This window comes from Bos indicus, chromosome 18, assembly GCF_029378745.1.
Source record: "Bos indicus isolate NIAB-ARS_2022 breed Sahiwal x Tharparkar chromosome 18, NIAB-ARS_B.indTharparkar_mat_pri_1.0, whole genome shotgun sequence".
In the NCBI taxonomy this organism is placed as follows: domain Eukaryota; kingdom Metazoa; phylum Chordata; class Mammalia; order Artiodactyla; family Bovidae; genus Bos; species Bos indicus.
In genome coordinates, this window is record NC_091777.1 from 57,418,101 (window position 1) to 57,431,945 (window position 13,845).

Below are 13,845 nucleotides of genomic sequence, written 5' to 3' on the forward strand. Positions count from 1 at the left end.
CCTGCTCTTCTGGTGGGGGGGTGCTGGGGCGGGGGTAATGAGCAGGTGGGGCTGCGGTGCAGACAGTGCGCTGAGCTCAGCGTCTGGCTGTGTGGAGATGGCCGGGCCAGGGTTTCGGGGCCACCCCGCCGGACCTCTCCTGCTGCTGCTGTTGCTACTGCTGCCCCCAGCCCTGACGGAAGGACCCCTGGTCTTCGTGGCGGTGGTGAGGTGCCCCCTGCCCCGTCCCAGCCCCTCACGTCCCCCAGCCTGGCCCTGACCTGGTCCCCTCCCCAGGTGTTCCGCCATGGCGACCGGGCCCCACTGGCCTCCTACCCCACTGACCCGCACAAGGAGGTTGCATCCACCCTGTGGCCACGTGGCCTGGGCCAGCTGACCGAGGTGAGACACTCAGATGGAGTCTGGGGTGGGGTGGGGTGGGGAGGGGTCCGCTGAACCGGCTCTGTCCCCAGGAGGGGGTCCGCCAGCAGCTGGAGCTGGGCCGCTTCCTGAGGAGCCGCTACGAGGACTTTCTGAGCCCCGAGTACCGGCGGGAAGAGGTACAGCCATGCTGACCTTCAGCCTACCTCATGACCTCTCACCTCTGACCTCCACTGACTCCAGTGCCTCCCTGGGCCTCCATCTCTGGCCCTTGACCCCCATCCACCTGACCTGAACCTTAGGTCTGATCTCTGACCCCCGGAACCATCAACTAACCCATACTGACCCCTGACTCTATCTCAACCTGAGTCACATCTTGACCTCTGACCTCCATCAACTCTGACTTTTATTTTCAGATCTCCACCTCTGTGTTCTGACTCTCACTGACTCCAGCCAGGCCCTCTGACTTCGAAACTTGATTGATTCTGTCTTTGGCCTTCATTGATTCTACCTGCTCTCTGACTCCAACCTTTGACCTCTACCCTTCATCAAATCTGACTTTTCTATATCTTCCTCTGTCTCCTGACAGATGACCATAGGATCATTCCTGCTGACATGATCTCATGACCTCCAACCTGCCCTCCTCTCTTGACCTCTAACTTTCCACCTTCAGTGACTCTGATCTTCCTTTCTGACTTTCATTGGCTCAACTGATCCCCTTAATCCTCAGTGTCCATCCAACTTCCCACCTCAACTGCTCTTGACATTAACCTCTGACCCTTGATACCAACTTCTAATGTTGAAGGCCAGGTCCTTGAACCTGCCCTGAGTTTTGACCCCTAACACCTGACCTTCGACCCTGAGCTGAATCTGAAGCTTTTGGTTTGCTACTGTAGTTGACCTCTGACCCCGACAGTGGTCTTCTGGCCTGTCCTCTCACCCCCTATCCAGGTGTACATTCGCAGCACAGACTTTGACCGGACACTGGAGAGTGCTCAGGCCAACCTGGCGGGGCTGTTCCCTGAGGCCGCCCCAGGGCGCTCCGAGGCCACCTGGAGACCCATCCCTGTGCACACGGTGCCGGTCACTGAGGACAAGGTCAGGGGGCTGGACTGGCCTGGGGGCGGGAGGGATGGAGAGAGGGACTCAGATGGAGAGGGCCAGCGGCTCAGAGACCAGGCTCGGACCCGATGGGGGTGATGGGGGGCTCCCTGGAACCACAGCAAGGAAGCCTTCCCTGGGGCTGAGTTGTCCTGATGGGGCTAGCGGCCCACCCCTCGCTGCTCAGCCATATCTGGGAGAAACCGTGGACTGGAGACAGGACGCCCCCCCAGTCCCACTTCCCTGTCTTCAGTCGGGCCCCGGTCACACTTTTGTCCCCTCTGAGCCTCAGTCTCCTCCAGCTGCTGAGGTTCCCTACGCGGAGCTGTCCCCGATACCGTGAGCTGCTGAGGGAGGCCACGGAGGCCGCCGAGTACAAGACCGCCTTGAAGGGCTGGACGGTGAGCCAAGCCGGCCCAATGCGGCAGGATGGGGAGGGACCCACAGCACAGGGCGGGGCCGGAGAGGGCGGGGCCGGCAGGCTGAAGCGGCGGGGCCGACCGGGATGGGGCGGGGCCAGTGGGATGTGGCAGGACCCACAGGACAGGGCGGGGCCGGCAGGCTGAGGGGGCGGGGCCGACCGGGTTGTGGCGGGGCCAGTGGGAGGTGGCAGGACCCACAGGACAGGGCGGGGCCGGCAGGCTGAAGGGGGCGGGGCGTGTGGGCAGGGCCAGCGGGGCCGGCCGAACACCGCTGGACCCTAGGGGTGCTGACGTCTGCCAGGCTCACCCATCCCGGTTCGGTGCTTGCAGGACTTCTTGACTCGCCTGGAGAACTTCACGGGGCTGCCGCTGGTCGGGGAGCCGCTGCGCAAGGCGTGGAAGGTCCTGGACACTCTGATTTGCCAGGTGGGCCCCTGCCCCATTCACCCAGCCGGATAAGTCGTTAAGGGCTCTGGGTTCCAATCCCAGCGTTGCCGCTTACTACTTGTGTTCCCTCAGGCAAGTCACTTAACCTTTAGTGCCTCAATTTCTCCATCTATACGACGACAATGGCGACATTCGTATCAACTTGGGTTGCTGATTGGATCGAAAGGGGTTAATTCACGCGATGCGCTTAAAATAGCGCCTGGCACACAGTGAGGCGTTTTCGGTCTACGTGTTTGCTGTTCCAATCCTCCAGTTCCCTAATCGGAAAAGCGCAGGAAGGCAAAGCTTGGGCCCCAGGCGCTGACCTGAAGAGGCGTGAGGCTGGCAGTCCTTGCTTACCCACTTAATGGGAATGCTCCTAATTGCATGGTGGGAAGAGCAAAGTGTGTGTCTAAGGCGGCTGCCCCAGCCCCCACAGAATGTGTTACGAGGTATATATTAATACTACCCTCACCACCAGACCTTTCTGAAATTGCAAACGTCTGAATTATTTTTTTTAATTAAACAATTATTTGGCTGCACTAGGTCTTAGTTGTAGCATATGAAATCTAGTCCTCTGATCAGGGATGGAACTTGGACCCCCTGCAGTGCAAGTGCAGAGTCTTAGCCACTGGGCCACCAGGGAAGTCCCCCCAAACGTCTGAATTCTGAAACAGCCCTAGCCCCAGGGGTTTCTGATAAGGGCTTCTGGAATAATGGTCATTACTATGGTTAATTAATAATCGCTATTACCCACACCAAGGACATCCTAGGTGGTGCTAGTGGTAAAGAACCGCCTGCCAATGCAAGTAGAGGTAAGAGATGCAGGTTTGATCCCTGGGTTGGGAAGATCCCCTGGAAGAGGGCATGGCAACCCCTTTCAGTATTCTTGCCTGGAGAATCCCATTGACAGAGGAGCCTGGTGGGCTACAGTCCATAGGGTCGCAAAGAGATGGACACAACTGAAGCAACTTAGCACATTACCCACACCGTAAGTTCCTGACCAGACCTCACCTATGAGGGCGTCAGAGGAGGGTTCCCTTCCCTGCTGTCACTTCAGTCGTGTCCAACTCTGTGTGACCCCATAGACGGCAGCCCACCAGGCTCCCCCGTCCCTGGGATTCTCCAGGCAAGAATACTGGAGTGGGTTGCCATTTCCTTCTCCAATGCATGAAAGTGAAAAGTGAAAGGGAAGTCGTTCAGTCGTGTCTGACTCTTCACGACCCCGTGGATTGCAGCCCACCAGGCTCCTCCGGTACTGGGATTTTCCAGGCAAGAGTACTGGAGTGGGGTGCCATCGCCTTCTCCAGAGGAGGAGGAAGAGTGAACTGCAGCTGAGGGGGTCATCGTGGTGGGTCTAAGGGGAGCATGAAGAACTCAGGACATCGCGGCCACTTTGTCCCCTCTCTCTCTCCCCAGCAAGCCCATGGTCTTTCCCTACCATCCTGGGCCTCCCCAGATGTCCTGCAGACACTAGCTCAGATCTCGGCTTTGGATATCGGAGCTCACGTGGGCCCACCCCAGGCAGCGGAGAAGGCCCAGCTGAGTGGGGGTGAGATGTGGAGCCGGGCGGCTGGGAGGCCCAGGCGCCTTCCTTTGGAGGGTTCTTAACTCTCTGACCTGCCCTGTCAGGAATCCTGCTAGATGCCATCCTGGCCAACTTCTCCCGGGTGCAGCGCTTGGGGCTGCCACTCAAGATGGTTATGTATTCCGCTGTAAGTCTTTGGGAAGGGAGGCAGTGCCATGTGGGCACAGGGATGGGGAGGGGGTGGGATTTGGGTGAGCGGGGACTGGTGGAACCTCAGCCTCATGCCTTGAGTAACATATATCTCCAAACCATACTCCCAGATCACATCACCAGATATGGAATCTGGAAGGAGGGAGGTGACAATATGATGATGGGAAAGAAATCAGTTCTTCTGGAAGGACAGCCTTTTTGGCTGAGCTGTCCACTCATTTATTAAATGACCACCTGTAACTGGTGGGGCTGCCTCCAGGGTTGAGGAGGTTTGAGGGGGGCGGGATTTGTTCTAAGGGGTCCGAGGGCCATCTGGAGGAGCCCCGACTCAGCCCTGGATCCGCCCGCAGCACGACAGCACTCTCCTGGCCCTCCAGGGGGCCCTGGGTCTCTACGATGGGCACACACCGCCTTACGCCGCCTGCCTCGGCTTTGAGTTCCGGCGGCGCTTGGGCGACGCAGACCGCGACAACGCAGACGGCGACCACTCAGGGTAAGGAAGGGGCGGTACCCGGAAATGGGCGGGGCCAGAACGCTCGCGAGGAGGAGGGATGGAGACCCCGGTACAGGGCGTGACCCAGGCACAGGCGGGGGAGTTTAAAGGGACGGTATTGGCAGGGATAGAAGTCAGAAACGCCGTGCTCCATCCAATTGCTCTTCTCCAGATTCAAAGTCAGCGGCAGGGAAGGCGAGGACGGACCAAGGTACCTCCTCTCTTCCTCCAGGAATGTCACCGTCTCCCTCTTCTACCGCAACGACTCTGCTGGTCTGCCTTTGACTCTCCGCCTCCCCGGGTGCCCAGCCCCCTGCCCACTAAGCCGATTCCGCCAGCTGACGGCCCCCGCCCGGCCTCCGGCTCACGGGATCCCCTGCCACGGCTCCCACGAGCCCGCCACCCCCGCAGGTGACGGCCCTCGGCGCTGGGGTGGGAGTGGGGGGCGCCGGTCTCGAGACTCACACCCCCGTGTTCTCCCCGCAGCCACCGTGGTGCCCCTGTTGGCTGGGGCTGTGGCCGTGCTGGCGGCCCTCAGCATGGGGCTGGGCCTACTGGCCTGGAGACCTGGCTGCTTGCGGGCCTGGGGGGGCCCCGTGTGAGCCAGGAAACCGGGCACCCCTTCCCCCACAACTGAACCTGGATCCCAACACTTCTGCTCACCCGCTCCTCTGGCTTCTGTGACTTACTGTGCGCGCCGGGGGGAACGCGGGGGCGGGCTCCCAGGCATGGAAGCCACACGTGGCCCTATGGATGACTGTGGGCTGAAGGGTGCATGGGTCTGTGTGCAGGTGCACGCGGACGGCTATCCACGCGTGCACTCCGGCACGAATGCGTGTAGTGCTTGTGTATATACATACTTTACACTCATGTGCATACTTACGTGGTCCTGTGCTTCTGTGGACAATACCTGTATGGGTGTTTCCGTGCACGTTTCTAAACATGCTTGGGAGCACAGCGTGTACGTGTGGAAACCCGTTTCTAGGTGCCATCACCTGTGCTCTGGGTCAGTCCCCCACTGTGGGTTACACACTTCTGGGAGAGCTGAGATTCAAAGCCTGGTCCCACTGCCAGCCTGCTGGGACTTGTCCGGAGGCCGTGACTTTGGGTTAACTGGTCTCTGTGCCCCCACCTGTGATGGTTGGGTGGCATCACCAACTCCATGGACATGAGTTTGAGCAGGCTCCGGGAGTTGGTGATGGACAGGGAAGCCTGGCGAGCTGAAGGTCGCAAGCGACTGAACTGAGCCCCACCTCCTTTGATGCAAAAACTCCCCCACCCCTGAAACTAACCTCCTGGGAACCAGCAGAGCAGGTGGGGACAGTAATATTGCCGGAGGGCTGCCTAGCATAGCAGGGGCTACAATGATCTGAAGGGGGAGGGACCCCACCTGAACACTGCCGGGTATGGTAGCCAGTGGCTGCCTTGAGGTCCCATTTGTACCAGTGGAAGGTACAGATCAGGAGCTTCATTTGTGGGCGGGCACTGAACCAAGGGAAGCTACCGCACACCTAATGAACAGCAGGCTCATGGGTGCTTGTCCTAGACCGGGTGATGCCAGGCCTGCTCTTGTGGGGCTTCGGTCACCCCTCAACCCAGGAGGCTCTGCCTTCCCCACACACCAAGTAGGAGTCTGGGGCACCAGCATCGTGTCGACACCCCATCCGACTGTACAAGTAGCCTGGTGTGCAGTGGGCACTCTGTAACGCCACTTGGTGCCTATTAGATGGGGCAGAGTTGGAGGACCAGGGGTGGGGGCTCGGTGTTCAGACAGACCCAGACACCCCAGGCATGGGAGAAGAAGGGCTGAGGTTAACAGCTGGGTCCTCACAGCTAGATAAGACAGGAAAATTCTCCGGTGCCCCAAGTGGGGCCAGTACACCCTCCCTGGCACTACCCACCGCCCAGCATCGTGGGGCAGGGGAGCTGGGCCCTCCAGGTTGCCCGGGTCATGAGCACGCAGGCCACCATCACCCCTGGAGTTCCAGGACAGTCACAGGGCCTCAGGGAAGGGTTAGGAATGCTGTCTGCACTCCATGGTCTTGGGGGGTGGAGGGGGTACAGGAACATAGTCTCTTGCTTATGGATCCATGTGTGAGTGCTCAGTCATGTCCAATCCCATGGACTGTAGTCGGCTAGGCTCCACTGTCCATGGGATTTCCTGGATCAGGTTGCCATTTCTTCCTCCAGGGGGATGTTCCTGACCCAGGGATGGAGCCCGTGTCTTCTTTATTGGCAGGGAGATTCTTTACCACTGAGCCACCAGGGAAGCCCCATAGAGCCATAGAAGACCCAAGGAAAGCTCTAGATGATTCACCTAACCCTGCTGCTGGAGCAGCTCCATGGCCTACCAAGAGCCCGGTGCTCTCCTCTGCAGACAGCTGGGGGTGGGGTGGGGGAGGGGTGTCAATGGAGACCACGTAACCAACCCCTGGCCTCACTAGGGGTAGGTTCTGGCTCCAGCTTCACCCCTGCACCCAAACACCACAGCTCACAGGGAGTGACACGCGGGGTTTTTTTTTTTTTTTTTTTAATGGATGCGTGGTACCACCTGCTAGGGCTGTCCATCCTCACAAAGCTGGGATTCTTGGCCACAGTGCCCCTCGCGCGGAGGTGACAGACCCTCCAGCCACACACGCAGCTGGAGAAACAGGAAGGGACAGGCCGTCCCCTTCGCAGGCGAGCAAAGGACAAAACTCCATTTTAAGATAAAGTCATTGCAGAAGAAAAAAAAAAGTCTTTTAAGAGACAATCCTTCACAAAGGGGGAAACGAGCACCGCTAAAAAACAAGTGTTGTCTGCTAAAGATCATAGAGTAAAAAAAATATTGCATTAAAAAAAACCAAAATAAACAACAACTTTAAGAAAAAGGGAACAAACTTCAAAGTGCTTTCATGGTGTGGGCGGCAGGGTCTCCCACTTGGCCTGTAGTGCCTGGGGGGTGGGGCTGGGGGCCATGAGGCAGAGTGGTGGGGGCAGAAGGCACACCCAGCCCACCATGCCCACTGGGCTAAAGTGTAACAGACTGGAAATGTAACAGATTCTCTCCCTGCATCCAGCAGCAGCTGCCAAGAGCCAGCCACCTGTTTTCCTCCAGCAGTGGCCGGTGATGCCCACGGGTGGCCGGGGGCACAGACACCACCCCTCTTTGGGGCTCCTTGGACACTCCGGCCAAGGCTCTGCATCTCCCCTACAAGGTCCCGGTCCCAGTCCCGAGGACAGGGGGCACCTAGTCGTGGCGCACCGGTGGCTCCTCCCCACATGCCTGGTCGGAGTACGGGGGAGGCGGGGGCTGCTCCTCCCCTAGCCCGTAGGGGGCGTGGCCGCGGCTGCGCTTCGCCTCTTTGATGTACAGCTCCAGGAGGACCTTGGTGGGCTGCTTGTCCACGCGTTCCTTGGGCACGCCGTGGCTCAGCAGCCAGCCCATGAGGTCCTTGCGCGTGGGGTTTGGCCCCAGCATGAGCTTGGCGCGGCCCGGCTGGCTCTGGCGCCAGAGCAGGCCCACGTCGGCGATGGTCTGGATCTCCATCACTGCCTCCAGCACCGTCATGCCCTTGACCAGCAGGCTGACCAGCGAGAGCCGCAGCTCGGAGGGCGCGGCTGTCAGCAGGCGCCGCTGCAGGCCCTGCGTGAAGGGCAGGTCCTCCGGCGCCAGCCGGGCGGGCTCGGGGAGCGGCGGCTCACGGTAGATCCAGTCGAGCATGCCCAGCTCGCGTACCAGCTGGATGCCCTCCTCCATGGTGGTCCAGGGACGGAAGGGCAGCTCGGTGGCCTCGAAGTGCAGGAAGGACTCCCAGCGCTGGCGCCAGGCCAGCAGCAGCCAGGCCAGCAGCGTCTTGCAGTCGCCCCGCAGGGCCTTGCAGCGGTAGTTGAAGACGGCGTCGCCGGTCAGGTCGCCCAGCAGGGCCAGCTCCCCGGAATTCAGGGACAGGGCCTGGCCACCCTGGTCATACACCCGCAGGATCCAGCTGATCATGAGCTCGTTGGGGTTCTGCCGGAAGCGCCGCGCGATGGCCAGGAGCTCGGTGTACGTGTAGTAGCGGTCGCCCCTCCCCGCCATGGCTGCTCCAGGCGCGGGGTCCAGCGAGAATGCCGAGGGGCGCGGCCGCTGGAGCTGCGGGAAGGGCACGGAGGGGCGTTGGGCAGGGAAACAGTCACCCTCCCCCAACCCCTCCCCAGAGGGGGAGCCCCTCAGATCCCCAGGTGTCAAAGGTCCTGGGGGGGCACCGTGTCCTCACGGGAGATCAGAGCCCAGTGCTGGAAATCACAGGGGCCCCAAGCACGGCCCCTTCAGGAGCCCGGATACCGGATATCTCCGCAGACCCCAAGCTGTTCCCCTTATACCTTACACCACCCACCGTGCCCCCATCATGGGGTTACTGTGAAGATTAAATGCCTTCAGTGCCTAGCACTGTGCCTGGTTCATAGTTTAGTGCTCAGCATCTGCCTGTACGGATACCACCACCACCACCACTATCTCTACATTTGGTAAGTTCGATACGATTACGGCATTGGCCAACCCACTAAGAACTTGTTCTTACCGGGAGGGCTGAAGGAACTGATGGACTCCTGGAGCAACTGCCTGCAGACGGGAAGGCATGGGGGTGGGGAAGAGGAGGTTGGTGGGGTGCAGCAATCACAATCCCTATCCACCTCTGCCCAGAGCCCGGGACCCTCAGACCCCTGGGTGTCAAAGGTCCCAGGGGAGCACCACGTCTGCAGAGAAGATCAGAGCCCAGTGCTAGACATCATGGGAGGTCCCCCACACGGCCCCTTCGGCACCAAGTGAGCACATCTCTCTGCAAACCAACCCCCGACCCCCCACCCCAGGCTGGCCTGTTCCTCACCCCAGCCCTTCCTGCATCCACTTCCTCTTACCACCACCCCTCCATCTTTGCAGCGGATGCCACAGGAATTCAGGGAGCATGCATTACTTTTCAGGGTGACTTGCAAAGGTTGACTGTTCAAGGACCCCCTAGCTCTGCCACCTCCTGGGCAATCCCTAGGACTGGCTGAGGCATTAGCTACGAGCCCAGGCAGGGTGGGGCCTGGGACCTCAGGGGAGGCCGGCCCACAGCACGCACAAGCACGTACGCGCACGCACGCGCACACACACACACACCACGCCCCAGCCCTATCCTTGCAGACACATCATGAAGGTGCCCTAATGTCAAAAGTGGCAAAACCACGAATCAAAATCCACCTCCTTGGTCCTGTATGCTCAACTGTAGGGAAGAGGGGTGACAGAGAAAGCCCCCACCACCCGGTCCCCCTGAATGTGGATGGGGGCTGCAGAAATAAGCCCCCTCCTGGCCAGAAGGAGCCGAGGATGGGTAAATCGCGATCTTTACGTGCCTCCGCCTCAGCTGTGAAGTGGTGACAAAAGCGCACCTATTTCAAATCATGAGGTTATTGGCGGGATGACTCTGGGGCTTAGAAATGCGGCCTGGCTCAGACTAAGTGCTCAGCATCCATCTTTATTAATATTACCATACTCTATACATTTATTAACAAATTGATGCCGTTGTAAATTGGATTATGATTATTACAGTATTAATAACAAGGGGAGTCTCTTCTTTACTTACCGAAGGGTGGCCAGGCTGCTCAACTCCTGGAGGAACCACCTGCAGACAGTAAGGGGTTGGGGAGCTGGAGGTTGGTGGGGTGTGGAGCAACCACGCCCCCTCCTCCATCTCTCCCCAGAGGTGGGACCCCCCCTCAGACCCCCGGGTGTCAAAGGTCCCGGGGTGCACCGTGTCCTCAGTGGAGATCAGAGCCCAGTGCTGGCCATCACGGGGGTCCCAGTGCCCTCAAACCCCACACCCCAATCCCGCCGTCCTCAGACTGGCCGATGCAGAATAAAACGCTTCCATCTCACCAGTTCTGCTGCCTCATAAATCTACAGGTGTTACACATCCCTTAGGGCTTCCTCTTCTCAGCCCCTTCACATATCCCTGTCCAAGTGGCATCCTCCCAACTCCACACTTCCCCAGAAATTCCCTCTCGGCCCACACCACTTTGGATGAAGAGAAGAGCCCTTCCAAAAAGGTGCTCCAATGTTCCCCATTCTGAGCTAACCCTTCAGAGGACACAGCTTCTCACCCCCTCAAGTACTTGTCAGCAAGAATCTAAACCTCCCCAGAGACTACACTTCCAGTTCTCCATAGTATGTATTTAGAAAGTAATCTATTTCCATCAATTTCAAGTCAACCTTATTAGTGGGAATACAGATTTAGGCCCAGACTTCACTGAATAGAGGGGGGGGGGGGGAGGAACCCTCCTAGAACTGGGAACAGTTGTTTGTTTTCCAGTAACACACATACCCATGCCTATTTGATGATTTAGCTGTTGAAACAATTGTGAAACACTCTGTAAGACTTGAAACATTTTGAGACAGTCTCCAGATAAACCATGTTCTTTGACAGTGGCTATTGTGTAAATTGAGGGTAAACCTGATAACTGTATCAGTTTACATATGCATGATTCATGGGAAGCTGCCTAAACTCTGCTGAAAGGTACACTGTCTACAAATCCCACAACCACCACCCTACAATGTGACAATGATAGTGCTTCCAGCCTTTCTGCTTCTTTTCTGCTGAGTCTGAAAATCAGACTTTGGATTAGTCTTTCCCCCTGAAACCCAAAAACTTACACTGGGCCCTCCATATCTGTGGGGCTCTGGAACCAATCCCCATGGATACCATGTACAGACTATATATTTCCCCTTCTGCAGTCCATATTCCTTGTTATATTCAAACCCTACCTTTGAAGGCAGGGGGCATCACTATCCCCCACCCAACTGGGCAGAGGACTAGGGCCCATCTGCTCCTGATGGATTGTACCCACTCTACAGACACAGAAACTGAGGCTCAGGAGAGCAATCACTTGACTAACATCTCTAAGCCCAAGAACAGGACAGTTGGGCTTTGCATGATTGCTGGCAGATAAACTAGGTCACAGAGATGTTTGATGCAAAGTCACCCCAAATGAGGGTGAGACAGTTTAGATCTGGGTGGGTCAGGGACTGGGAGCAAGGGTTCTTACCAAGGTGGGGTGGGTGGCCCCTCAGCTTGAAGACACACCTGTAACACAGGAAGGATTTGGTGAGGGCGGGGGAAGAGAGTCTGGGGGGGAGGGGGGTTGGGGGCGGATCCAGAGAACATCAAAACCAAGGCCCCTCAGATCCCCAGGTGTCAAAGGTCCTGGGGGCACTGCGTCCTCAGGGGGTAATCAGAGCCCAGTGCTGGACATCACAGGAGCCCGGGTCCCTCTGCAACCAGGTCCCAAGGCCACTCACCGTCACCCAGTGCCTAGAGACTGGAAAACACAAAGTCCTCCACAGGGTACAAAAGCCCACAGCCTTCCCTGTGGTGACACCAAGATGCCTTCACCTCCCCAGTGTCACAGGTCCACAAAGGACTGTCCTAAACCCACGTGGAGAGAACCTGCTGACTACTCCCCTTACCCAGTTTTGCAGATTTCCAGCATTGACTCTACTGGCTACCGACCCTGAACAGTGACTACTAAGATGCAAATCCCTTGGAAGAAACTGTCCAGGGGGTGGAGGGCGGTGTATAAGGAGGCAAAGAGAAACCTTGAAGTACAAGCAGCAGAAGCAGTCACCAGAGATCCTTAAAACACAACCAGTTTTGAACAAAACAGTGACAGACATTTTGGAAATGACAGGAACTATGACCACAAAGCAGACAGGAGATGGCCTCCTGAACGATTTAATCTCATTGAGGACGATGACACCATTGTCATTAAATAGAAAAAATGCTATTTGAGAGACACTGTGTTCACGATTTTGGATGAAATAAGAAATTTATTTCCAAAACATGAAGTACACAAAAAGCAAACATGGTGAAACGTACTGTTAAGCGTCTATTTCCCTGTATGTTTGGGGATTTTAACAACGAAAAGGCCTGAAAAGGGAATATATGGGACAGTGGCAAAGGAGTGATGAATGGATGAGAAACTGCCTTCCACTTGTGACAAGGGAACGGTTAGGATAAAATTAACTGTTTTCTAAAAGGAGAAACAAAGCTGGAGGAGATTCTTGCTGGCTTGTGGTAGAGAAACAGAAAATCTGCTAGCTATTCCTGGGCTGAATCTCCTTGGAGGAGGTGTGGTATTGCTCGGGAGTTGGGAAAACGCTATCCAGAAAGCCCCATTAGCCCAGAACTAACGCTTAACAAAACTCTGATGTTCTGAGGGAGCACAAAACTGGTATTTAAATGACTGTGTCAGAATGACTCCTGAAAGTGAACGAAGGCCCCCTTTGCTTTGTCCGACAATTACTCCCCTCTGGTTCTGACACAACCCAGTAATTCACTTAAGAGAACCCAGTAATTCACTTAAGAGATCCCACTCCTTCCTTGGCAACCCTCGAGGTCCTGTCTCTACCTCCCACGCGGCCTCTGTTGTACATCGCACAAAACGCCAGCCACATGAAATCAGAATACAGATTTCCTAAGGAAAGCACGTGTAAGCTAACACTGGAGTGGAAAACCTCCAGGCAGAAAGACTGTCATAAACCTACCTTCCCCACCTCCCCCACATCTCCCCACCCCGCAAAATAACTCCAGAAATGGACAAGATGGCGGAGCCCTGAAACGTGGGCAGCAGACACGGCGCAGCCAGACTGCGGCGCAAAGGAGGGCCAGCCCCGGGGGATCCGCGTTCGCTTCGGCAGCAGGACTCCTCCTCCACCCGCTGGGCGCCCCCAGGGAGCCACCACCCTCTCCGAGCGAGCCACTGCCCGCCCCGAAGGGAACACTCAGGGATCGCCTCGAGGTGCGGGTGCCGAGTGCTTACGAAAGCCCTGACACCGTCCCCGCCACGGCGTGCCCGCCCCGCTGCAGCCCCGGGCACACACGACACGCGTGACCCAGTCCCCAACGCGCGCCCTCCCGCAAACAGGAACCACAGGGGAAAGCTCACCCAAACCTCACTCTCTGCAACGCATGTGCGAGTCGCAGCGCGCTCTGCTTTATTGCGCGCGCCGCTCGCACGGCCCGCCCCGCGGCGCCAGGTGGGCCATGCCCCGAGGTGTCCAGCACAGACGCCGGTGTCAGAAACTGTACTTTGGTGCTTGAGGAAGGAAATAAGAATAATAATCTTCCTACAGGAGATGAGACATTGGCCCAGGAGGCGGAGAAAATGGGAGCAAGCAAATACTGGGGGCAGTTATCCTGCATTAGAGTCAGGCAATTCTGTGAACAGCACGAGAGGCGGGCCATGGGGGAGAGGCGCCTTCCGGCCCCTCCCTGAATGTGGGCGGAGCCGGAAGGCGACGCCGCTGG

The 13,845-nt window shown here is 57.6% G+C and overlaps 2 protein-coding genes and 4 non-coding genes across 6 annotated transcripts; 1 reads left to right on the forward strand and 5 right to left on the reverse strand.

Annotated features, from left to right (window-relative positions):
* The first annotated feature begins 37 nt into the window (after positions 1-37).
* ACP4 (acid phosphatase 4) lies at positions 38-5,208 on the forward strand. Its single transcript, XM_070770230.1, has 11 exons — positions 38-45; positions 171-381; positions 453-539; positions 1,312-1,458; positions 1,764-1,862; positions 2,214-2,309; positions 3,729-3,861; positions 3,942-4,024; positions 4,398-4,540; positions 4,713-4,951; positions 5,027-5,208. The coding sequence occupies exons 1-11, from the start codon at positions 38-40 to the stop codon at positions 5,140-5,142; spliced, it is 1,362 nt and encodes a 453-aa protein (XP_070626331.1). The 3' UTR covers positions 5,143-5,208.
* Positions 5,209-7,237: 2,029 nt separating this feature from the next.
* Positions 7,238-13,586, reverse strand: LOC109571919 (Friend virus susceptibility protein 1). The gene is made up of 5 exons (XM_019978445.2): positions 13,484-13,586; positions 11,585-11,622; positions 10,126-10,164; positions 9,082-9,122; positions 7,238-8,654 (listed from the first exon to the last, which is right to left on the reverse strand). The coding sequence occupies exon 5, from the start codon at positions 8,598-8,600 to the stop codon at positions 7,770-7,772; it is 831 nt and encodes a 276-aa protein (XP_019834004.1). The 5' UTR covers positions 8,601-8,654; positions 9,082-9,122; positions 10,126-10,164; positions 11,585-11,622; positions 13,484-13,586; the 3' UTR covers positions 7,238-7,769.
* LOC139177398 (small nucleolar RNA SNORD88) lies at positions 8,725-8,816 on the reverse strand. Its single transcript, XR_011561844.1, has one exon. It is a non-coding gene; the product is annotated as a small nucleolar RNA SNORD88 (small nucleolar RNA).
* On the reverse strand, positions 9,209-9,302 carry LOC139177401 (small nucleolar RNA SNORD88). The gene has a single exon (XR_011561847.1). It is a non-coding gene; the product is annotated as a small nucleolar RNA SNORD88 (small nucleolar RNA).
* Positions 10,252-10,342, reverse strand: LOC139177399 (small nucleolar RNA SNORD88). Its single transcript, XR_011561845.1, has one exon. It is a non-coding gene; the product is annotated as a small nucleolar RNA SNORD88 (small nucleolar RNA).
* On the reverse strand, positions 11,712-11,802 carry LOC139177400 (small nucleolar RNA SNORD88). Its single transcript, XR_011561846.1, has one exon. It is a non-coding gene; the product is annotated as a small nucleolar RNA SNORD88 (small nucleolar RNA).
* Positions 13,587-13,845: the final 259 nt, after the last annotated feature.